At 44.2% G+C, this 25,235-nt stretch overlaps 1 protein-coding gene across 2 annotated transcripts in view; it reads left to right on the top strand.

Moving 5' to 3' along the window:
• Positions 1 to 25,235, top strand: part of PDE10A (phosphodiesterase 10A) — a 796,398-nt gene that overhangs the window by 276,165 nt on the left and 494,998 nt on the right. Inside the window, exon 1 of one of the 2 annotated variants that reach the window (XM_082252528.1) lies at positions 1,176 to 1,410. The exons of the other annotated variant lie outside the window; for it this stretch is intronic. Coding sequence (XP_082108654.1) covers positions 1,347 to 1,410 — 64 coding nt within the window. The 5' untranslated portion in view covers positions 1,176 to 1,346. Of the gene's footprint in view, positions 1 to 1,175; positions 1,411 to 25,235 lie in introns of those variants that run through there. 2 annotated transcript variants of the gene reach the window in all.

Below are 25,235 nucleotides of genomic sequence, written 5' to 3'. Positions count from 1 at the left end.
GAATGGTAATGGCCCGGGGTGGGGACATTGAGGTCTCTGGGAATGGTAATGACCCAGGGTGGTGACATTGAGGTCTCAGGAAATGGTAATGGCCCGGGGTGGGGACATTGAGGTCTCTGGGAATGGTAATGACTAGGGGTGGTAACCTTGAGGTCTCTGGAAATGGTAATGGCCCGTGGTGGGGACATTGAGATCTCTGGTAATGGTAATGACCCAGAGTGGTGACATTGAGGTCTCAGGGAATGGTAATGGCCCGGGGTGGGGACATTGATGTCTCTGGGAATGGTAATAGCCCGGGTGGGGACATTGAGGTCTCTGGGAATGGTAATGACCCAGGGTGGTGACATTGAGGTCTCAGGGAATGGTAATGGCCCGGGGTGGGGACATTGAGGTCTCTGGGAATGGTAATGGCCCGGGTGGGGACATTGAGGTCTCTGGGAATGGTAATGACCAGGGGTGGTAACCTTGAGGTCTCTGGGAATGGTAATGGCCCTGGGTGGGGACATTGAGGTCTCTGGGAATGGTAATGACCCAGAGTGGTGACATTGAGGTCTCAGGGAATGGTAATGGCCCGGGGTGGGGACATTGATGTCTCTGGGAATGGTAATGGCCCAGGGTGGTGACATGGAGATCTCAGGGAATGGTAATGGCCCGGGGTGGGGACATTGAGGTCTCTGGGAAATGGTAATGGTCCAGGGTGGGGACACTGAAGTCTTTGCAATGGCCTGGTGTGGGGACACTGAAGTCCCTGTGGTGACTTAGGAAGGCAGTAAGCTATCTATCTGCAGTGTGTTGTGGTGGTGAGCCCTCCCACCCTCTGTATGTCAGAAGGTGCCTGGCTGGGCTGTGCTTACATTATATAAACAAAAAGAACATGTCATGGCCAGAAAAGAGCCTTGTCATCGCACCGCTTAGTGCTCGCAGCCCTCCCCGGCACAGACACTCAGCACCCCTCCCAGGAGCCGCTCAGTCCCATTCACATCACTCGGCTCCCTTGTCATAGAGGCAGCAGAAAGGACAGCCCGCCCTTCCCTGTGCATCCTGCTTCCAGGCTACCGAACTCAGCCGCCCGCCCATTGCCGCTACCCCACCCTCTTCCTCTCACATCATCAGCCGGCAAGGAGTGCAGGGGGGGGACATACAAAGTGTGGTGGGCGGAGGTAGAGAGCGGAGAGGAGAGGAGTGCTGCCCGCAAAGTCAGCTGTGATACGCCGGACTCGCTGCACTTCTCTCCCAGCAGCCCGTCCAGTCAGGGAGCCTCGGACACCGCCGCATCCCGGGAACCGGAGCGTCACCTGAGCGGCTCATAGATCCCAAACGCAGGATCCCTCGCTGTGAGGGCAGACATGGAAGATGGACCTTCTTCTGAAGGATGCTTTAGAAGGTTTACAGACTGCTTTTTAAGCACCAGTGAGTACCTTGACCTGACTGCTGGGACAACATTGCTTGCATTATAGGGACAGCATTGCTTGCCTTACAGGGACAGCGTTGCTTGCCTTACAGGGACAGCATTGCTTGCCTTACAGGGACAGCATTGCTTGCATTATAGGGACAGCATTGCTTGCCTTACAGGGACAGCGTTGCTTGCCTTACAGGGACAGCGTTGCTTGCCTTACAGGGACAGCGTTGCTTGCCTTACAGGGACAGCATTGCTTGCCTTACAGGGACAGCGTTGCTTGCCTTACAGGGACAGCGTTGCTTGCCTTACAGGGACAGCGTTGCTTGCCTTACAGGGACAGCGTTGCTTGCCTTACAGGGACAGCATTGCTTGCCTTACAGGGACAGCGTTGCTTGCCTTACAGGGACAGCATTGCTTGCCTTACAGGGACAGCATTGCTTGCATTATAGGGACAGCGTTGCTTGCCTTACAGGGACAGCGTTGCTTGCCTTACAGGGACAGCGTTGCTTGCCTTACAGGGACAGCGTTGCTTGCCTTACAGGGACAGCGTTGCTTGCCTTACAGGGACAGCGTTGCTTGCCTTACAGGGACAGCGTTGCTTGCCTTACAGGGACAGCGTTGCTTGCCTTAGAGGGACAGCGTTGCTTGCCTTAGAGGGACAGCGTTGCTTGCCTTAGAGGGACAGCGTTGCTTGCCTTAGAGGGACAGCGTTGCTTGCCTTAGAGGGACAGCGTTGCTTGCCTTAGAGGGACAGCGTTGCTTGCCTTAGAGGGACAGCGTTGCTTGCCTTAGAGGGACAGCGTTGCTTGCCTTAGAGGGACAGCGTTGCTTGCCTTAGAGGGACAGCGTTGCTTGCCTTAGAGGGACAGCGTTGCTTGCCTTAGAGGGACAGCGTTGCTTGCCTTACAGGGACAGCGTTGCTTGCCTTAGAGGGACAGCGTTGCTTGCCTTACAGGGACAGCGTTGCTTGCCTTACAGGGACAGCGTTGCTTGCCTTACAGGGACAGCGTTGCTTGCATTACCGTGACGTCATTGCTTGCCTTAGAGGGACAGCGTTGCTTGCCTTAGAGGGACAGCGTTGCTTGCCTTAGAGGGACAGCGTTGCTTGCCTTAGAGGGACAGCGTTGCTTGCCTTAGAGGGACAGCGTTGCTTGCCTTAGAGGGACAGCGTTGCTTGCCTTACAGGGACAGCGTTGCTTGCCTTACCGGGACAGCATTACATCGCTGCTTGCATTAGTGGGACAGCGCTGCTTGCATTACGGGGACAACACTGCTTGCACATCTATGCATGTACAGTTTGTGTTTTTGCAGCGCATTTTCTGCTACGTTTTTAATGGATTTTGAAAGTGTTTTGCATTCTTTTTTGGAAGTGTTGATGATACTGGGATGAGTGAGGAGTCTGTTGTGATGCAGGAGAACGCACAGAGAACGCATGTACATGCATTTTTCAAGTAATTCCATTGAAAGTCTATAGAGCCAAAAACGCACCGTGCCAGGTGTGGGAAAGTGCCTGCACCTGTATTGCAGGAATCTCCCGGCATTCCCATCTTTACTCAATCTTCGTTCCGGGTTTACGCTCTTTGGCTGTCTGGCTGGACTGCGATGCCATCACATCCACGCATGCACATGGGGGTCACTATTATGGCACAGCATTCAATGTGTGGTGAATGCAGAGTAGACATCAGCTGGGGCTGATGTCACTATTAATATTATTATTATTATTGGTACACAATTTACACAGCACTTTACATACAGTACCTACAGTAAAGACTTATTGAGAAGTTTGATTACTGTTTTAACTGATAGCCTTCCTGTGCCTTCTGCCTCTGGACTGTTAAGGCCAGCCATACATCGCGTTAACCGTTTGAATTCCGTCCGGTGAGGTAGATGGAGGAATCCCCCCCTCCTGTCAGGAGCCATCACTGTCAGAAGACTCTGACTCTGATCAGCAACTGCAGCTGATCAAACAAACATTTTCCGGCATGTCCCTTGAACAGGAGACGACCACACACTGATCAGAAGTCAGCTGATCCTTGCTGAACTGGCCAGGTTTGGATTAGTGTATAGCTAGGTGAACTTTACTCATGCAGCAGATTTTGACGCTCCTCTGCGGTGGACCATTTTTCCGAGGCGTTTGGCAGACAGTGAGGATGCACTGCTGTCACTGCACTGCAAGTGCTAGAATTGGTCATATTCATTGGCATTATTGCCCGGCATACGTGGGGGGGAGGCTACCCTTTGCAGTGGAAAGGATCTATCGCCTACAGTAAAGCATCTCAGGTACATTCTGTGTACAACCTGGTCTAGCTGCTTTTACAGCCTAACCACTTCCTCTCTAGCGACTAGTTACTGGATGGGAAGGGGGATATCTTGGTCAATGCTGCAGCAATGACTGAGATTGAATGCCAATTCTTCCCTTCATTCTAAAAGTAATCCTAGCAGCTATAGAGCCACTGGAATACTATTACAAGAGGCGAAAGGGGTCCTCCAACCCCCCCCCCCCCCCAGCTGCCTTACCAGGCTCTCCCGAGCAATCGGTACTGGTAATGATGCAACTGGCAGCATCCAATTCCTGGGACACAGTGAGAGGAACCAATGTTGTTCCTCTCACTGTGTGACTTTTGAAACCAGAAGCAATAAGGATTTAGTCACTTCTGGTTTCAGTTTGTTTACAAACCTTTATGGGCGGCTCGTACAAGCATTTGATCAAACCGATCTCTGACGTTTGAGGCCAGAGGGGACATCTGGGGTCTAATAGACTCCAGATCTGTCACAGCCCATGCTATCACACAGGTTATTGTTTGTCTCTTGGGATACCAAAAAATAAAAATTGTTAAAATATAGACATTATAAGACTAAAATGAAAAAAAAATAAATAAAAATGCACCCCCGCCCCCTCGTGCTTTTGCAGATGCAAACACGCGTCAGTCCCACACACACATGTAAACGCCGATTGCACCACACATGTAAGATATCGCTGGGAACATCAGCTGGAGCAATAATTCTAGCTCTAAACCTCCTCTGTAGCTTTACCCCTTTTGGACTGGAAGGATTTGCCCCCTTAATGACCAGGCCATTTTTTGCCATTCGGCACTCCGTTATTTTAATGGACAATTGCGATGTCGTGCGATGCTGTATCTAAATAAAATTGATGTCCTTTTTTTTTCCCACGAATAGACCTTCTTTTGGTGGTATTTGATCACCTCCTGCAATTTTTATTTTTTGCATTATAAACAAAAAAAGAGCGACAATTCTGGAAAAAAAAACTGTTTTTCACATTGTGCTATATAACATTTAAAAAAAAAAAACTTAAAACCAATTTTTTTTTTAACATTTTACACCAATTTTTTTTTCTGTTACATAATTTTGGTTTAAAAATAAGCGTATTTTGATTGGTTTGTGCAAAAGTTATCGCGTCTACTAACTGCGGGAAAGATTTATGTAATTTTTATTGTTCTTTTTCTTTTTTTTTTCTACTAGAAATGGCAGTGGTTTGCGATTTTTTTTTTTTTTTTTTTTTTTTTTTTTTTTTTTTTTTTTTTTTTTTGGGACTGCGACATTGCGGCGGACAGCTCGGACCCCTAACTGACATTTTTGACACTTTTGGGGGGACCAGTGACATTACTACAGTAATCGGTGCTAAAAATATGCACTGTTACTTTAATAATGACACTGGCAGGGAAGGGGTTAACAAAGGGTGATCAAGGGGTTAAATGTGAGCCTAGGGGAGTGTTTCTAACTGTATGGGGGTTGGACTTTTGAAATGATCGTAAAGACCTGTGATCCTATATAGAAGGATCACAGGAGCTCTGTGATCATTACAACAGCTGCCCGTCCCCTCTCAGCGGGGAGCGATCGGAAGCCACCGGCCCTGTGCATCGGAGTCCCCGCTGCTGAGTGGGGCCTAGCAGCAGGCGCGCGGCCGGCATAGGGCTGCATTGGTTCGCCCAGGAAGGGCTGCCTGCCGCAGTAAATATGTGGCGGGCGGTCCGGAATGAGGTTAATCTGGCAACCTGTAAAGACTTTTAAAGCATCGCCTATGGAGATTTTTAGGTACAGTCATTTAGAGCCGTTCCACAGGCATACGCAATATTAAAATGTGACATATTTGGTATCTCTTTGCTCAACATAACATATTTCATATTAGGTGTTGTGTTTTTGTGCATTTAATTCATAAAAGGGTACTTTCTCCAAAACATTTTGTGCTTGAAAAACCGCTGCACAAATACCGTGGGGACATATAAATGTGCAACACCCACCGTTTTATTCTCTAGGGCTTCTACTTAGATTTTTATTTTTTTTTCAATTTATATTAATTAAAAAAATTAAAAAATTATCTTTAAAAAAAAAATGTCTGTATATAAAAAAAAATACAATTATGTACACCCAGAAAGCGCTTCACTTTTTCCATATTTTGTTATGTTACAGCTGTATTCCAAAATGGAATAAATTCATTATTTTCCTCAAAATTCTGCAAACTATACACCATAATGACAACGTGAAAGAAGTTTATTTGAAATCTTTGCAAATTTTTTAAAAGAAAAAACGAAAAAAAAATCACATGTACAAGTAGTTGCTCAATACTTTGTTGAAGCACCTTTGTACAGCCTCAAATCTTTGAGTATGATGCTACAAGCTTGGCACAACTATTTTTGGGGTGTTTCTCCCATTCTTCTTTGCAGGACCTCTCAAGCTCCATCAGATTGGATGGGGAGCGTTGGTGCACAGCCATTTTCAGATCCCTCCAGAGATAATCAATTGGGTTTAAGTCTGGTCTCTGGCTGGGCCACTCAAGGACATTCAGAGTTGTCCCGTAGCCACTCCTTTGTTATCTTGGCTTTGTGCTTAAGGTTGTTGTCCTGTTGGAAGGTAACCTTCACCCCAGTCTGAGGTTCAGAGCGCTCTAGACCAGGTTTTCATCAAGGCTGTCTCTGTACATTTCTGTATTCATCTTTCCCTCGATCCTGACTAGTCTTCCAGTTCCTGCCGCTGTAAAACATCTCAACAGCTTTATTCTGCCACCACCATGCTTCACTGTAGGGATGGTATTGGCCAGGTAATGAGCGGTGCCTGGTTTCCTCCAGACATGACGCTTGCCATTAAGGCCCAAGAGTTCAATCTTTGTTTCATCAGACCGGAGAATTTTGTTTCTCATGGTCTGAGAGTCCTTTAGCTGCCTTTTGGCGAACTCCAGGTGGGCTGTCGTGTCTTTTACTGAGGAGTCTGGCCACTCTAGCACATAGGCCTGATTGGTGGAGTGCTGCAGAGATCGTTGTTCTTCTGGAAGGTTCTCCTTTCTCCACAGAGAAACGCTGGAGCTCTGTCAGAGTGACCATCGGGTTCTTGGCTCCTGACTAAGGTCCTTCTTTCCCAATCCCTCAGTTTGACCGGTCTGTCTTCTTTTAGGAAGAGTCCCAGTGGTTCCAAACTTCTTCCATTTACGGATGATGGAGGCCACTGTGCTCATTGGGACCTTCAATACTGCAGACATTTTTCTGTACCTTTCCCAAGATCTCAACTGAATTTACCACAGGTGGACAGTGAAGTTGTAGAAACATCTCAAGGATGATCAGTGGAAACAGGATGCACCTGAGCTCAATTTTTAGTGTCATGGCAAAGGCTGTAAATACTTATGTACATGGAATTTTTTTTTTTTTTTTCGTTTTAACCTCTTAAGCCCCGGAAGATTTTACCCCCTTCCTGACCAGGGCCTATTTTGCGATTCGGCACTGCGTGACTTCAACGGACAATTGCGCTGTCGTGCGTTGCTGTACCTAAACGAATTTGACGTCCTTTTTTTCCCACAAACAGAGCTTTCCTTTGGTGGTATTTGATCACGTGTGCGTTTTTTTTTGTTTTTTTTGATCATGCGCTATAAACAAAAAAAGAGCGACAATTTTGCAAAAATAACAATATTTTTCAAATTTTTTTTTTTATATGAAATTCCCCCCCAAAAAATGTAAAAATCAAAATTTGTTTTATGCTACATATGTTTGGTATAAAAAATCGCAAAAAGTGTATTTTGATTTTTGTCATTTTTGTTGTGTGTTTTTTTTTTTTTTTGCGGGACTGCGACATTGCGGCGGACAGATCGGACCCTTGACTGAAATGTTTGACACTTTTGAGGGTACCAGTGACATTACTACAGTAATCAGTGCTATACATATGCACTGTTACTGTATAAATGACACTGGCAGTTAAGGGGTTAACTTTATTTGAGAGGGAGGGGTTAAGTGTGTCCCTAGGGGCGTGTTTCTTACTGTGATTGGATGTGGCTTGATGTGTAAGAACCGAGATCAACGGTCCTACATAGTAGAACCGTGTGATCTCCATTCTTACACAGGAAAGAATGACAGACGGCTTTGTTTACATTAGCCGCCTGCCTTTCTTCCGGTGTAACGGACGATCGCGAGTGCCCGGCGGACATCGGGTCCGCCGGGCACACGCGCGGGGGGGGGGTCCGTGACCGAGCGGGAGCGCGCCCGCTCCCTAGAGCCTCACAGGCTAGCGACATAGCCCTACGTCGCTTTGCCTGTGAGGAGCTGACCGCTGCAGTAAATAGTCGTGCGGCGGTCGGCAAGTGGTTAAAGAACTTGTTTCACGTTGTCATTCTGGGGTATTGTTTGTAGAATTTTGAGGAAAATAATTAATTTAATCCATTTTGGAATAAGGCTGTAACATAACAAAATGTGGAAAAAGTGAATCGCTGTGAATACTTTCCTGATATGTGTGTGTTTAGGGATTCTAGGTAGTTCAGAATCAGAATTGGCCCGGACTGTACAGTGTTAGGGGCCAGTACACATCTATGGTGTGTTGCATTTTAGGTGCGTTACCATCAAGCTCTATAGAATGTGTTTTTTGATGAAAGGGTATTGGGAGTACAGCATGCAGGACTTGTTTTAACGCACGGCACCTAAAAGGCACAGGTGTGATCGTAGTCTAAGGGGGACGGTGAAAACGCAGCTCAACTGCAAGTGTAAACAAGCCCGAAGTTATCCGCCTACAAGATTCCTATCTAGATGAACAACTATATTTTTTGCGCTTGTCATACAGATACAATCAAAGCCTTTCAAGTGGTACACTTACCAAATAAAAAGGGAGCAAATAATGATTGTTCCAGTTTACATATAGTTGACCTCAGACTGCAGCTTGCATCGTTATTTCTACAAATCTTCAGGTTGTTGCCTAATTAGTGTTGGCAAACATCAGCATCCTGCACCATGCCTGCTGATTGATGCATAGTTCATGGCTGCTCTGTCTCCTAATCTGTGTGTATGGAGCTCTAATGATCTAGCATTTCTTTGTGTGACTCCATGGGCAAATGAAGAATAAACCTGGTTCTAGGTCTGAGCCCTCGTTCACATTTATGCGAGGGTCAGCTTGTTTCGCTATGCTTGACTGCACTCAACATGCAGAATCCCACTTTTTTTTCCTACATCTAAAGTACATGAACCTTCTTTTTTTTTTTATTTATTTATTTTTTACTTTTCTGTGTTTTCGGCCACCTAAACTTCATTGTAATATGTGTGTTTTTTTTTTTTTTTTTGCACACTTCTGGAGGAATTGTATATGTACTGCATCCTGGAGATGGGAATAAAACCTTAAAAGCCCAACTCCAGGAAACTTCTTCTCGTTTGCAGTGGCTGCGCCTTGACTTTCCAAGAATTACCTGCTTGTTTTAGGTCTGGGGGACATAGAAAAGATAATTTACATACCCAATCCTCTGTGCTGCCAGAATAATCCCCACTGCCTTTTCTCCATGCTCCAGGTGTCTAAAGCCTGGTAAACGGGCCGAATGTCGGGCGACATCCGCCAGTTCAATGAAAAAAAGGGTTAACGTTTTTTTATCGGCCAGTACGAGTACTGATACTTTGTAGTGTGATTTGTGTCAATACAAAAAAAGGAGCAAATCGCACTGCAAAGAATCACATGCAATTTTTGTGTGTGTTCGTGTGAGAAGGGATTAAAGTGCCATCTAGTCAGTTTAAACAATGTAAAACTCACTTTACATAGCTCTTAGAAAATCAGGGCCACTGGAGGTGCTTACAGGGCTGGAGGAGTAAATCCAGGACCTCATAGTTATAGGGAGGAAGTGATGTCAGCTTAGGCACAGACTGCCTCTACATCTCCTCCAGCTCTGTGAGCACCTCCACACACACGCTGTTGGGGAAATCTGATGGAAATCGCATACGATTCGGATGGAAATCGCACCGCTTACCTGTTCAATTTGCATCAATTTTTTTGCAGTGTGATTTGCACCCATTCATTTTGTATTGCCGCAAATCACACCACAAAGTATCCGTTTCGGTATTGGGAGCATTTGGGCGAGTACCGTTTCGCGCTCAAATGCCTGGTGTCAGTGCATCCCTAATAAAAACTGGCCGACATTCGGCCCATGTGTATGGCAGCCAGTACAACAGGAGCCGGCCATTTAGCCGCCTTCTGTCAAATGAGCATGCTGGAAAAGCAGCAGGTGACCAAACCAGGAATCATCCCCATTGAACTATTGCATTCTGATTGTGGGGATACTTCCCTTCAGTCATAGTTCACTGATCAGCATTGCAGCCATTACTTGCAGCACTTATTGTGCAGGGAAATTCCGACAGGGCAGTTGTGTGTAAATTGATCGGCAGATTGACTTCTGTACAACTAGCCTGCCCATACATGGATCACAAATTAGCTGGTCCCTGCTGAACCAGCTGCATTTTGTTTCATGTATGGCTAGCTTAACCACTTAAGCCCCGGAGGATTTGGCTGCTAAACGACCAGGGGGTATTTTGCGATTCGGCACTGCGTGACTTTAACGGACAATTGCGCGGGCGTGCGACGCTGTACCTAAACAAATTTGACGTCCTTTTTTTCCCCACAAACAGAGCTTTCTTTTGGTGGTATTTGATCACCTGTGCGATTTTTGATCATGCGCTATAAACAAAAAAAGAGCGTCAATTTTGCAAAAATAACAATATTTTTCACATTTTTTTTATATGAAATTCCCCCCCCAAAAAAATGTAAAAATCAATTTTTTTTAACATTTTCGGCCAATTTGTTTTATGCTACCTATGTTTGGTAAAAAAATCGCAAAAAGCGTATTTTTATTGGTTTGCGCAAAAGTTATCGCGTTCACTAACAAAGGGAAAGATTTTTGTCATTTTTGTTGTTTTTTTTTTTAACGCGTAATGGCGGCGATCTGCGATTAATTAACGTCACTCTGCCTGTGAGGGGCTGACCGCCGCAGTAAATTTACTTGCGGCGGTCGGCAAGCGGTTAAAGCGGTAGTATCCCCTGTGTACAAAAAAAAAAAAACCCTTCAAGGCAATGGCATAATTTGCTAGTATGCATCGCATAGTAGCACAATATGAAATACTTACCTTTAAAAGGAAGCCCCCACACGGTCACCCAGACATTGCTAAGGGAGGTGTCATGTTCCCTCGGCGTCTCTTCTGGGTTCGGCGGCTCCGGCGCTCTTAGTGTCTGGAGCCGTGATGACATCACTCGCATGCGCGCGGGAGTTCACTTTCCGGCAAGGAGCTCTGGAGGTCCGCCGGACCTTCAGAGCACATGCGCCGCTGGTGTCAGCGGCTGCATGCAGGGTGAATATCTCCTAAACCATACAGGTGCTTATTATAGGCTTACCTGTAGGTAAAAGTTTAAAAGCGGAGTATACTACTTCTTTAAGGTCCTGACATCAAGATGGATGGTGGGTTCCATTGGCAGGCATTGGACATGACGCTGAAGGACAGTTCAGTCAGAGCATGAAGAAGCATCATCTGTCAAGTGTGCAGTGGATTAGATAAGTAAAACATTTTTTGACATTCTCCAGGCCTGGGGTCTTCAAACTGCAGCCCGAGTACTGGATGCAGGCCTTTGCAAGCCTTTATCTGGCTCTTGGGTCACTATCCCCCCCCCCCCGATGATACGAGGCACTATTCCTCCCCCTGGCACCTACTATGGGGCACTATTTGTTCCACTGATATCAATGATTGTGTACTATTCTTCCCACTAATATCAGTAATGGGGCACTACTCCTGCTGACCACCAAGCTTGTGGCCATGTTTATTCTCACTGATGCTGGGAGCGGGACATTTCCTACCCCAGCTGGTCACAATCTGGCCCCCCTAATGTCTGAAAAACAGTAAACTGGCCCTTGGTTTGAAAAGTTTGGAGACCCCCGAACCCATGCAGTGCATGCAAATTTACCAACTTTCCTGAAATTGGGCTTTCATTTTTTCCAGGTGTAAAAAAGGTTTAGGTGGGCAGTATTTTAATTAAAAACTGCGCTCCAGATCAAGCAGGCATGAACATTCCTCCTGCTACCTTGAGAGCAACATTTTAAAAATAATAGTAGTGGATGCTTGGAATAGACTTCTAGCTGCGGTAGTGCATATATCCTTAGACAAAGGTGTTAAAGAAAATACCAACTTGATGGACCACTTAGCCTTTTTCTGCTGTCCATCCTCTGTTTCTATCAGTAATATTTGGGTGAAGCCGACATTTTGTCTTGTGATAGGCAATACATATTGATTGATGTAAGCGTATTAAGTGTAGACAATTTAGTTTGAGTTCTATAATAGCATTGCAATGTCATGTGACTATTTTTTTTATAACCTATTACACACAAAGCATTTCTTTGAGTCCACAGGCAACAAAAATGGGATAAAAGAGAATGCTAAAGTAACAATAATAGTTACTGCATCCTGGAAAAAAGGAAAGGGGAGATATGACTCAAATTCTTAGGTTTGGTTCAAACCTGAATCACACAGGAACGCAGTTTGTGTTCCTGTGCTATTCAGTTCAGTGTGATTTTTTTTTTTTTTTTCAGCCCATTCCACACTGAATCGCACTAAAAGTAGTGCATGCACTACTTTTAAAAATGCGCTGCAACCAGATGCACCTGGTGCAGGAAAATGGACTGGGTTTGCTTTCAGCATTTGGGTGTGTCCCTAGGAATACATTGACACCTACAGCAGATTCCACACCCAGTGCGTTTTGAACGTGTTGTGGGAAACAGGCACTGAACGGGGTGGTGTAAACAAGCCCTAAAAGTCAATAATGATGTTAAAATGTTTATACAAAGAATACACTGATATATCTGAATATTATCGGACGAAAATAGGGGGGGGGGGGGGGTTTATCAGTGTTTTGCAGAAAGAGAAAAAGTGCAGATAATGGCCACCGAAAAAAAACTTTTGCGATTTTGCTGCGTCTTTCATAGGTCATGTGACCCAAAAACAACACAACACGGGCATTTCAATGGAAGGAGCGTTACACTACAAATGAAGCTTAAGGGTCCAGTGTAAAGATATCTTCATAGGATTTAAAGGGATGCATTTTTCTTGAGCTTTTCGTGCGCATTTTTAACTCAAAACGCTTCAAAATGTATTTAAAAAGTCAAATATCATAAAATTTTATATATTTAAAATTTTATATATATATATAATATATACATTTGAGTACACCCCTCACATTTTTGTAAATCTTTTTATGTGACAACACTGAAGAAATGACACTTTGCTACAATGTAAAGTAGTGAGTGTACAACTTGTATAACAGTGTAAATTTGCTGTCCCCTCAAAATAACTCAACACACAGCCATTAACCACTTCCTGTTGGCTGCAATAAGTGGTTGTACCAGGGTGATGCCTGCAGCTAGAGGCAAAATACTGGTACCATTTTTTTTTTTAGAGCTGGCGGTCGGCTTTCAGGCAGTAATGACCGAAGCGGCTTGGAAGCCGCTCAATCGTTACCCTAGCGAGCGGGAGGGGGCGCCACTCCTCCCTCCCGCCACCTTCCCCGACTCTGCCTGGGTCTACCGTCCAGCCAGGAGACCCGAGCAACCAACTGGCATGTCCGCCGGCTGGTTGGAGTCCCGATCAAGCTGAATGCAGTTTCGATCGGGTCTCCGATAACGTAACTCGGAGACGGCGTCCATGATGTCTTGTTCGGGTTACTCGGCTGCTAAAAGCGCCAAATTTAAAACGTGACTGTATTCAAAAATGACGTTTTCGCATTTTGAATACATTGAAGTGCAGTGGAGGGGTCTAGGGTCTTTTAGACTCCCGATCCCTCCATAAAGAGTATCTGTCACTGCCTATTGCTGTCACAAGGGATGTTTACATTGCTTGTGACAGCAATAAAAGTGATCAGATTTCTTTTTTTTAAACTGCTATAATTAAAAAAATAAATTAAATAAATAGGAAAAAAACGTATACGGAAGTCACGCCCGCAAATTAAATCGCTGTTCACATGTAAGGTATCGCCGCAATTGTCAGAGCGAGAACAATAATAAAAAAAAAAAAAAAAAAAAAAGAGCTGCTCTGTAACTCTAAACTGGTAACCGTTAACATTTTTTAAAGCGTCGCCTATGGAGATTTTTATTGACCATAGTTTGTCGCCATTCCACGGGTGTGCGCAATTTTAAACCGTAACATGTTTGGTATCCATTTACTCGCGTGACATCTTTCACAATATGGTAATGGCCTGGTAATCCGAGGGCAGGTCCTTCTAGACCTGCAGACAAACTCTTTTCTTCATGAAGGGGCGCCCTCACCCGTATTTGGGGTGGGGGGACGTCTTTGCTTCTTTCCGGATCCGTGGACCTCTCTCGGGCATTAGCGCTTTCTCCTCTTTGCCATGGGTGAGGAGCATTATCAAATCATGGCGTTACCGTTTGGTCTCACTTCAGCTCCTTGGGTGTTCACAACCTGGACATCACTGTGCATACTCTGCAGGAATTTGGTTGGACTTTAAACTTCCAGAAGTCTTCTTTGGTTCCGTCCACCCAGTTGGACTATCTGGGTCTGACTCTGGACACAGCCAGGGTGTTTCTTCCGCTGGAAAAGCTCCAGAAGCTGCAGGATGCTATTCGACTTGTTGTCCAGCAGTTGGTCGTCTCTCAGGACTTGCATGCAGGTGCTGGGCCTGATGGTGTCTACCTTCAAGGCGGTTCCGTTTGCACAGTTCCACATGAGACCTCTGCAGAGAGAGATTCTTGCCAAGTGGGACAAGAATCCACAGTCTCTAGACAATCTAATCCTGCTGAGTCGGGATACGAGAGGGTCTCTGATCTGGTGGCTTCGCTCCCTGGCTACTCGACAGGGAAAAGACTTCCTTCCCCTGTACTGGACTGGGTTCACCATTGATGCCAGCCTGTCCGGGTGGGGAGATGTTTTGGGCACGGATTGTCGTCAGACTACCAATCCACATACTAGAACTTCGGGGGATCAGACTTTGTCTGTCGCATTGGACGGTTCATCTTCAGGGGTGTCCGGTACGGATTCAGTCTGACAGTGCCATGGCCAAGGCATATTTCAATCACCAAGGGGGGCACAAAAAGTGTCCTTTCAGCTCGAGACATAGCTGGTGTTCTAAGGTGGGTGGAACGTTTAGTTCCAGCTCTCTGCCATGCATATTCCAGGGTCCAGGGGTGGAAAATTGGCAGGCGGATTACCTCAGTAGTCAGGCCTTGGACCAAGGGGAGTGGTCTCTTCATCCAGAGGTGTTTCACAAGCTGTGTCTCCGTTAGGGAACTCCACGTCTCAACAGGAAGGTGCACAGATTTGTGGCAAGGTCTAGATATCCTCTTGCCGACGCCATGGACGCACTCGTGGTTCCTTGGGGCCAGTACTGTCTGATATATGCCTTTCCCCCTCTAAAACTTCTGCCAAGACTTCTACGGAGGATCGAGGCAGAAGGAATTATAGTTATCCTTGTGACCCCAGACTGGCCTCACCAGTCTTGGCTTGCTGATCTAGTAAGGCTGGCTGCCGATGTCCCTTGGCGACTCCCTCTCAGAGAAGACCTCTCAGAGAAGACCTGTTGGCCCAAGGCCTGATCTTTCATCCTGCTTTACAGTCGCTGGCTTGAACGGCTTGGCTGTTGAAAGCCAGGTGCTAAAGGATAGGGGGTTGTCTGACTCTGTGATTACCACGCTGTTAAAGGCTAGAAAATGTACCTCCTAGGAAGATTTACCATTGCGTTTCTTGGGTTTCAACGGGTCTCCGTTAATTTTCGCTGACTCGAATTTTGGCATTCCTCCAAAGAGTTGTGGAACAGCACCTGGCCTTGGATCTTATCAAGGGCCAGGTTTCGGCCTTGGCAATTTTCCTTTGGCTATACATTCCTTGGTTGGCACTTTTCAAGGGGTTTGCCACCTGGCTCCACCTGTGCGGTCTCCGTTGCCTCCGTAGCCGCTCAATTTGGGGATGTCGGTTCTTCAGGGAACCGCCTGTCGAAAATATTTGCGAGATCCCCCTGCTGACATTGTCCCAGAAGGTAGCCCTCTTGGTGCCTATTATTTCTGCACGCAGGGTGTCTTAGCTGGCAGCTTTGTCTATTTTGTTTTCCAATTTTTATGTATGTTCATGGGAAGTAAAAATGGTGCAAGATCTGAAGAAGAAAAAAAAAAAAACCAGGAGACTGAAGTAACTTTATAAGCATCCTAGAAAAGAGGAGGTAGAACTGAAACCTTTAAATTAATTAATGACTCCTATCACTTAATGTGCGGAATAGATTCTAATAAGTGTTTATACAATAGCAATACTTTTGCTGTATGTATCTCCCCTCTTCCCTCCTCCCCTTAATACCCTTCTATTATTTCTTTTTTCTCTTGTTTTCTACTGAAATTGATTTATTTATTTATTTTGGTCGGACTTCTCGAACGTGCAATGCTTGTTACGGTTTACAATACCTCATATTTGATATTGTTGTATCTTCTATGAAAAACTTCAATAAATCATATGGGGAAAAAAAATTAATTCATGACTCATTCATATATGTGGTTCTACTACCACCCCTATGAAAAGTGATCCATGGTGGATCTCTTTTCAGAGGGCATTTGACAGGCAGCGAAGAAGCTATATGATACCTCCTCGCCACCTACTTTAACCTTAAAAATCCCGACCTGCCATGCTGCAGCAACCATGTGCAGTTCGGTGCAGCACCTTTTCACTTGAATGTTGAATGGGTTGCGCTGCGGGGTGGTACTGCCTATCAAACGTGACATGCCCTTTCATTTTATGTCACAAAGCAAATAATTTTTGCTTCAGCTTTGAGTGGCTGCAATAAATTGTTTAGCTGGGTGGTCATGGGGGCGGCAAAACCGCAGCTCAACCACCTGCTTTTACCCTCTCCCAGCTGCACAGGTGAACAGGCCTTCAAGGCTAATGTATGTGCAGTGCAGTGATGTTTTACTGCATTGTAAAACGTCTGTCACTGCAAGGGCACACAGGAAACCATTGTGTCCCAGGTGTCGCATTTACACCGCAATGCAGCCTAGGGCAATACAATTACATTCTGCATTTTGTCGCAGCTCACCGTGCTGAATTGCATGGCACTTCTTTTCAACCAGCCTGTTGGATAAATGCTGTTAGATCAGCACAGCCAACTATAGCTGCTGGTTGAAGGGGGAAAAAAAAAACTGAATCCTCTATGGGCTGCTTAATATTTAGCCTACATTTCTGATCTACGTATATATTTAAAATTCTGATCTATGTATATATTTAAAATTCTAATCTATGTATATATTTAAAGGAGTTGTAAAGGCAGATGGTTTTTTTATCTTATTGCGTTCTATGCAATAAGATAAAAAGCCTTCTGTGTGTAGGAGCCCCCCCTCAGCCTTACCTGAGCCCCCTCTCTATCCAATGATGTCCCCGAGTCCCCCGGCCATCCGGGACACTCCCTCCTGATTGGCTAAGACACAGCCGCAGTGCCGTTGGCTCCTGCAGCTGTCAATACAGTCAGCCAATCAGGAGAGTGAGAAGGCGGGCCGAACAGCAGCCCCGTGTCTGAATGGACACACGGAGCTGCAGCTCGGCTCAGGTGCCCCCATAGCAAGCTGCTTGCTGTGGAGGCACTCGATGGGAGGGAGGGGCCAGGAGCAGCAGTGAGGAAACACATCAAACGTGTGTGCAAAAACTCAAAATGCACTGCAGAAAATAATCAAAAGCAAACTGCATCGGTGTGAACCAGGCTTTATTCACATGGGACCCAGTGTGTGGGGTGTTTTATTATGGGTTGTTCAGTACACAGGATCAATATGACGGGGCAGGGCTTAGGTCCAGAGGGTGCAAGATAACAGTATGGCACATCCAGGAGGAAATAACCAGGATCCTGGGATGGAAATAGGATGCAGCAATAAGGGGAATGTCCGGTGGTGAGCAGCCAGCCTCAGCCTCTATTCAATACATGATTCCTTAGGATTGTGGCTTTTGTCCAGGGAAGGCTACAGAGACAGGCCCAGGGCATTGTGCACTCAAGCACAGTCGGCTATTAGTGTAGGGAACCCTGCAGTTAAAATCGCAGCTTTTTGACATGTCAAATCGGAGCCTATTGCCGGTAACGGCACCGTCTGTTTCTGCACTACTTTTAGCGACTTCGGCACAGCACAGATGTCTGTCAAATCACCCCCAAACTCGCACTGAAATGCGGTTTTGAAATAGTGCAGGTTCAGCTGAACTTGCACGATTTCAAACCCGCCCTTCGTGTGAACGAGGGCCAATTGTGCATTATTTACACTAGAGTAATCCGAGTTTTAACAAGGGGCACCTGGTGTCATGTAAGGACTATGTAGAACTTTGTACTTGTATCCAAATACACATTTATAGTTCTAACTACACACTAGAGATGTTGACTGTGTAATGAAAGTAGCAACCAGGTAGACCCTTCTTATCTTTGCACTTTGATAATCGGGGTTGTTGTACTGTGCATGGTATTTATAAACTGCATTTTGAAAGGCAATATTTTAAAGCTTCTCAAACACAGTTGTTAATATTGATAGATACTAGCTAACAGAGTAGGATGCACTGGCTTTTCTTTGCTTTTAAGTTGTGGTTAGCTTTTTTGAATGCAGCTTGTCTTAAGGAGGCACATTATTCAGTTACTGTCAGTGGGAAAGCACAGTATGTTTGTTTTTTTTTTTTGTTTTTTTGTTTTTTTGCCGTGCTTTCCCCAGTTCTCAAAAAACTGATCATGCTAGTTAAAAAAAAAAAAAAAGAAATCTATCTTCAATGCATTCTAAACCTAACCTGAAATGCATGCCTTGCTTTACTAAAAAGCATTTTTGAATTCTAACTAAAGGATGCAGTTGCCTTGACTGCTTGCAGGCTCCTTTCACATGACTTTCTCCTATTATTTTATTTCGTTTTTTCATATTTGTATTTTCGACAACCTGCATTATATTTGAAAGTTTCAATGTGTTTTTTTTTTTTTTTTTTTTTTTTTTTTTTTCTTTTCAGATCTTTTTTGATTCTCACTTGCACTAGTAATATGTTATTGTGTAATTAGCATTTGGAATTTAAATGATGCATCACAAAAGTTAGCAGTATTCAGAAACCACAGAGACTGACGTATTTATTGTTTTATAAATGAAAATGTCTTTGTAATGAAATGCAAAATCTGTCCTAAAAGTTGGTAGGAGTATGTTAGGAGTCAGGTCTATCTAAGTTTAACCCATATTCATTTAATAATATGACTTTATGTTCAAAGAGTGATTTTATTGTGTAACTGAAATATCTGCTTCAATCCTTTCGGAATTTTGTTTCCCCACTTCATATATGTAAGCTGCATGCTTACATTTTTTACAGTATCACTCTCCCAATATGGTTACTGCATTTGAAGGCTTATTCAGTAAGGCAAATAAGGTGCAGTAATTCATAGCATCAGTCCATTAAACTTAGACTAAAGGGGTGGATGAAAGGATCCTGCACTCCCTATCACTTGAATTTTATAAAGAGCATTTGCCCAACCATGAGAATGGTGGGTAATATTGGTGAGTTACCACCTGATGGGAGTGGGGTGTGAAGATACAAAGTGGTGGTGGAACTTAATGGTGACCCTATTTTAAGATCTTCACTGGACTCTCTAATCAAATGTTTTTTGCATTTTTTCATTTTTCACGTGGACATTTTTTAATTTTCACTTTGCTTATATTGATTGTCACTTATTATGATATATGGGTGATATTGGAAGCACTAATTCTTTTTCTATTATTAGTGGCGTAATGCGCTACTGGTGTTGTACATATTAATATTATGCTATATGTGTCACTTTGTTAATAATTTTGATTATTTGAAGTAGCCGCATTGTGTGTGTTTAGGTTTCTGATGCGTGATACCACAAAGGATCATCGTTCTTTATTTTAAACTTAGACTATGATTAACTTAATTGCAAGTTTTCCTTGCGTTTTTTTCTTTTTTTCTCCTTTTTTTTTTTTTTTCTTTCTCTCCCTTTCCCTCTCGACGGTGTCTGCACTACTACTGGCCACGTTATCCTGTCCTTTACCTTACCTGGGGATTCACAGGGATAAGGTGGTTCTTTGCCCCTGCTGTCGTTCCTTCCAAAGATTGTCTCTGATTTTCATTTGAATGAAGAAATTGTGTTGCCTTCCCTGTGTCCCAGGCCTAAACATCCGAAGGAAATTGCCTTGCATGCCTTGGCTGTGGTCCGGGCAATTGGGGTGTATCTGGCAGCCACTGAGTCTTTAGGAAGTCAGACTCTCTCTTTGTGGTCACGGATGGACCTCAAAGGCTTCCTCTGCAACCATTTCCTGATGGATCAGACAGACAATGGTTCAGGCCTATTCCATCAGGGGTCAGGTTCATCCTTTCCCTGTTAAGCCGCACTCTACTAGGGCGCTTAATGCCTCCTGGGCTTTTTGTCATCAGGCGTCAGTGACGTAGGTTTGCAAGGCAGCCACCTTGTTATCGGTGGACACTTTTGCAAAGTTTAATAAAGTGGATGTGTTGGCATCTGCGGATGCTTCTTTTGGCCTCAAGGTTTTGCAGGCTGCTGTTTAAGAGGACCTGATACTCTTTGAGGGTGTGTTTTTTTTTTTTTTTTTTTTTTTTTTTTTTTTTCAGGTAGGCTCCAGTTGTTTGGTTGAGCTCTTGTGGTTGGCTAACATTTAGCCTTGGGAATTTTTTTTGTTCCCATCCCTCATGTTTAACACTGCTTTGGGACCTCCCAATGGTTATGAATATCAGGAACTGTGTCCGTCAATGAACGAAAGAAAAAATGTGATTTTTGACCGTAAAATTCATTTCTCCAATGTTTATTGACAGACACAGCACCCACCCCTCTGTGGAGTTATAATTCTCCTGACCTTGCTTGTAACAAAACTGAGTGGCTATAGTAGAGAGAGGGAGTATACCCCCTGGGACTGCCCATGGGTGTAGCCAGAATTATTTTTTGCCTAGTGTCCTACTCGTGTAGGGGGCGTATAGCTCAATGGTTATAAATATCAGGAACTATGTCCGTCAATGAACGTCAAAGAAATGGATTTTATGGTAAGTCAAAAAACCCATTTTGTCTATAGCTCTACTTTTTTTTTCACTGCTAAGAATATGTAAATACTTTATTGTCCATAGTCTGACCTTGGGTTCACTTTAAAGGATATGTTTGGGCATTACCCAAATATGCCTTCAAGAATCCCCCCCCCCTCTCTGAAAATGTGCCCCCCTGCATTATTTTTTTTTTTTTTTTATCTTGTCCTGCAAGAAAACAGCATTTTGTTACTTCTTGTGACGTTATCTGGCTTATATAAAATGCTTTGTGTCTGCATACAGCATTAGCGAAAGTTTGGCCTTAGGCCTTGTGCACATTGGATGTTTTTACAGCTGCTGTTTTTGGGGTCAGATTTTTTTTTTTTTTGCAACCAGTAAACTCCCCAGCATGTTAACCTATGTGTCCATGCAGGAGTTCAGAGCTGTAAAAATGCTCTAAATCTGATAAAAGCTTAAAAACGCATAAAAAAGTGGCTATTCAGTGTTATCAACGCTTCTGAGCCATAAGCTTTTGTAGGAGTATAGTTTTGCTAAACGCTAAAGCTTAAAAACGCTGAAAAACGTGACTACAAAAAAGCCGGAAAACTCCTGCTACAGCTTTCTACTGAAGTTTTATGTTTCAATAGTTTTATTAGGATTTTTGTAGAAAAGGGGTACATGGGTATGTTTAGAACATTGTCATAACATTACATATCAGTCTTCTAGTAAGTACAGAGGCAAAAAAAGTACGGTACCTTAGGTCCAAAATAGTCCCTGTTGTGCTTGAACAGTGAGTGAGTATATCACTAAAATTGTTATTGTTTTCATCACTACAGTTTAACATGGTGGGGTGTCGTTCCCCTCCCAGACACCCCTTTTTGTGATCAAACTGCGTCTTAGGGTGGGGGTAACACCGCCATTTTTTATTAGGGATGCACCGAAATGAAATTCTTGGCCGAAGCCGAATAATAATGAAATGCTTGGCCGAAGGCCGAAGGCTGAATACCGAACGCGGTGTTTCGCATTTTTTCCATTTATTTTGCCAATTTTTAGGGGGCACGCTGATGGGCACATTTTATGTTAGGAGGCACGCTGATGGGCACATTTTATGTTAGGGGGCACTCTGATGGGCAAAACAAAACATTTAAATCAGCGTTGCTCTTAACATAAAATATGCCCATTAGCGTGCCCCTTAAAATAAAATATGCCCATCAGAGTGCCCCTTAACATAAAATATGCCCATCAGAGTGCCCCTTAACATAAAATATGCTCATCGGAGTGCCCCTTAACATAAAATATGCTCATCAGCATGTCCCTTAGCATAAAATAAGGGGCACGCTGATGGCCACATTTTATGTCAAGGGAGCACTCTGTTGGGCACATTTTTTTTTCTTTTTTCTTTTTTTTAAGGGGCACTTTATAGGGCACTCTAATGTAATGAGCATGGCAAGTGGCAACAACATATGGCAGTCTGCACACTAATGCTTGTGCAGCTGCCAGCTACCGTATTCTCCCCCAAATGTGCTCAGCTCCACATCACATACCTGAACTGCAGCCAGAGCCAAAAGCCGCGAACGGGGGCGGGGCGTGGACCTAGTGTGAAGGAGCCGCAGTCAGGAGCAGTCAGCGGGACGCGCGCGTGACGTCACACCCCCTACTCGCGGCCGGACAGGACACCGGCGGCGTGTGAGAAGGGAGCCGCGAGCCGCAATGAGGAAGGTGAGCGGTCAGGGCGGAAGCTGACATTGTTCGGCTCAAAATTATTCGGCCTTTTGACTTATTCGGCCCAACGCCGAAAGTGCTATTTTTTCTATTTTTGGCCGAATAATGTTCGGCCGCCGAATATTCGGTGCATCCCTATTTTTTATACATTTGTTTTATGTTGCATTGTGTTTATTATTCAACACTAACATGGTAAAGTGATAACGGGTATAACCGGATTACATCAGAATAACAGGTGCCAGAGGTTTAACTCTTAAGATGATGGCACATATTCAAGAGAACAATAAACAACAAATAATATATAATATAATAATGAGGGGGAGAAGGAGATAGAAGAGGAGTAAGAAGGGTTGTTAGGAAGGGAGAAGTAGGGAAGCTAAGAGAGCTAGGTATGACACGATCTTAAAATTAGCTAAGCAGAGATTGAAAAGCTAATGTAGGTAGATGGTTTAGGTTGCTTATTGTGATGCATGAAGGCGTTAGAAAGCGTAGATTTAGCAGTATATTTTACAGTGTTGGAATCATGGACTAGAAGAAGGCATCGTATTGTGGAATGATCAGTAGAACTATGGTAAGGGGATGGTGCAGATAGGGTGTGTGAGCCAGGGGTCCCACAATGTCTTAAATTTGTCCATTTGTAAAGGGGCCTTGGCAAACATAAGTTCCAGTAAGGCGTATTCATTCAAGATGAGAGTAATAGCTGAAATGTCAGGGGTGATGCTTGTTTCCTTTTCCAGGATATCAAAAGTTTGGTTGCGATGAATATATGGGTTAAGATGGAGCGGAGAGGGGTAGGCCATGAGTCTATCCCTATTCCTAATAGAGCAATTTTTGGGTTATCAGAAATCCTTTGGTGATGGAGGAGATGAGAGAGAATATTGCAGACCAATATTTTGTTATTTTGGGGCATGTCCACCAGATGTGAGATGGTGAGCCTCTGTGACCACAGTTCCTCTAACAGAGTGGGGAGTAGTTGGAGTAAATATGTGAGAGCTTGTCGTGGGTAAGATACCAGTTATGCAAGAGTTTTTGATGGGCTTCCCAGTGGGAGAGAGATCTTGAGTATTTGTTAGGCAGCCGAGCTTGATTGCCATTGATTGGGGTCTGCTGAAAATTGGAACGATAGTTCCCAGTACAACATAGATGCAGTCTCTTGAGGAGGTTTGCCTGCTACTAGGAGGTTATATAAAGAAGATATCCCGATTCGAAGGCTTGCTGGAGATCCCAGAGCAAGGAATTTTTCGGATCGGTTTGAGGTGGAGAAGGGGAGGACTTTTTGGAGAGCGTGTCTCGCTTGGAGATAGTTGAAAAAGTTCTTGGAAGGAGAGAAGGGCAGTTTTGGAATATAGAGATGCTACGTACTGGATTCCGGCTTGGTTCCATTCAGCATAGGAAGTGCCAGGAATAAAGGATTCCAGTATTTCCAGTGGGAGAACGTGCAGGGCTTTTTTCTTATTAGGGCCACCTGAGAAATTTGCTATTGGGTTCCATACTTTGATTGTTGCTTTGACTGTATCCAGGAATTGGGCTGGGGTGGTTTGCTGGATCCAGGAGGAGCCTATCAGGAGCTTCAAGTCTTTTTTGGTTGCTGCTGTTTCACTTAGAGTCCAAGGTAGCCTGAGTTGTGGGTTCCACCATGCCCTAGATTTGAACATAACCGTGGCTTTATAATAAGAGACTACATTGGGGGCCCCCATGCCTGCCTTTGTCACTGGCGTATGTAGGATCTTCTTTTTTGAGATGTGGTTTCTTAGTTTCCCAGATGAATGACTGGAGGATGCTTTGTATCCTCCTAAGCTGAATGTGGGAGTAGGGGAGTGGCAGTGTATGGAAGAGATATATAGGATTCGGGGAAGTAAGAACATTTTCGTTAAGGATATATGCCCCGCCCTTGAGGGCACTGCAGTCTTCAGTGTAGCACACATTTTGGTTAAAGCTAGGTTAAGTGTGGAGAGGTTAAGAGCTCTGATTTTAGAGGTTGGAGAAGTAAGTTGTATACTTAGGTAGGTTAAGGTGTCTATCTACTGAAGTTTTAATAACATCCAGTGTGCTTGAGGCCTTACGATTTAAAGGGTTAGTTCACCTTTACCAAAAAAAAAATACCTAAAAAGATAAGGGGCATCTGGAGATAAGCTGTGCAGCTCTGACCAAAATTGAATAATGTACAGACCAGTGGTAACCACCCAAATCTATAATTTGCCTTTGTAATAAGGTAGACATGGAAGGGCTAGTAGTGTAATGTAAAGAGCCATATATAATACATTTTTATTGAAGGCTAAATGGATCCTCTACCTTGCTTTTAAATTTACATCAGTCTTTCCCAGCTCTTGAAAACCAACATTTATTTTTTATTTTTTTTTAACAGAATTTACTGTTACATCAAATGAGCTCTCATATGTTCTCTTCTGTTTTCCTGTAAGCTTGTGGGTTAAGTATATTGATTTCAGCTCATTACAAACCATGACTGTTCAGAATCCTGCCTCTGCTTTCTGGGAACATGCACTGATGGGAACCAAAGACGTGTTTTTTTTTTTTTTTTTTTTTTTACTGCAACTAAGGTGCAGAAAACTAAAAAACCAAAGCACTTCTCTGTATATGGCAATAATAAACATTACCTATTTCCTTTAGGCTCCGTTCACATCTAGGCGTTTTGGGGCGTTTTTGGGGAGTTTTTCTGCTCTAGGATCAGCTCTCAAAACGCCCAACAAGACAAATCCTATTCATTTCAATGGCCCCTGTTCACATCTGAGCGTTTTGACGCTGTATACAAAACGCCCAACGCTCCAGTGTTAATTTCGTCGACTAAAACCGACTAAAACGTTTTCGTCGACTAACACAATTCAGATGACTAAAAT

This window comes from Pelophylax lessonae (assembly GCF_965119305.1).
Source record: "Pelophylax lessonae genome assembly, chromosome: 3".
NCBI lineage: Eukaryota > Metazoa > Chordata > Amphibia > Anura > Ranidae > Pelophylax > Pelophylax lessonae.
Note: the sequence above shows the minus strand (reverse complement) of the source record. Positions and strands in the feature narration are given on the sequence as shown.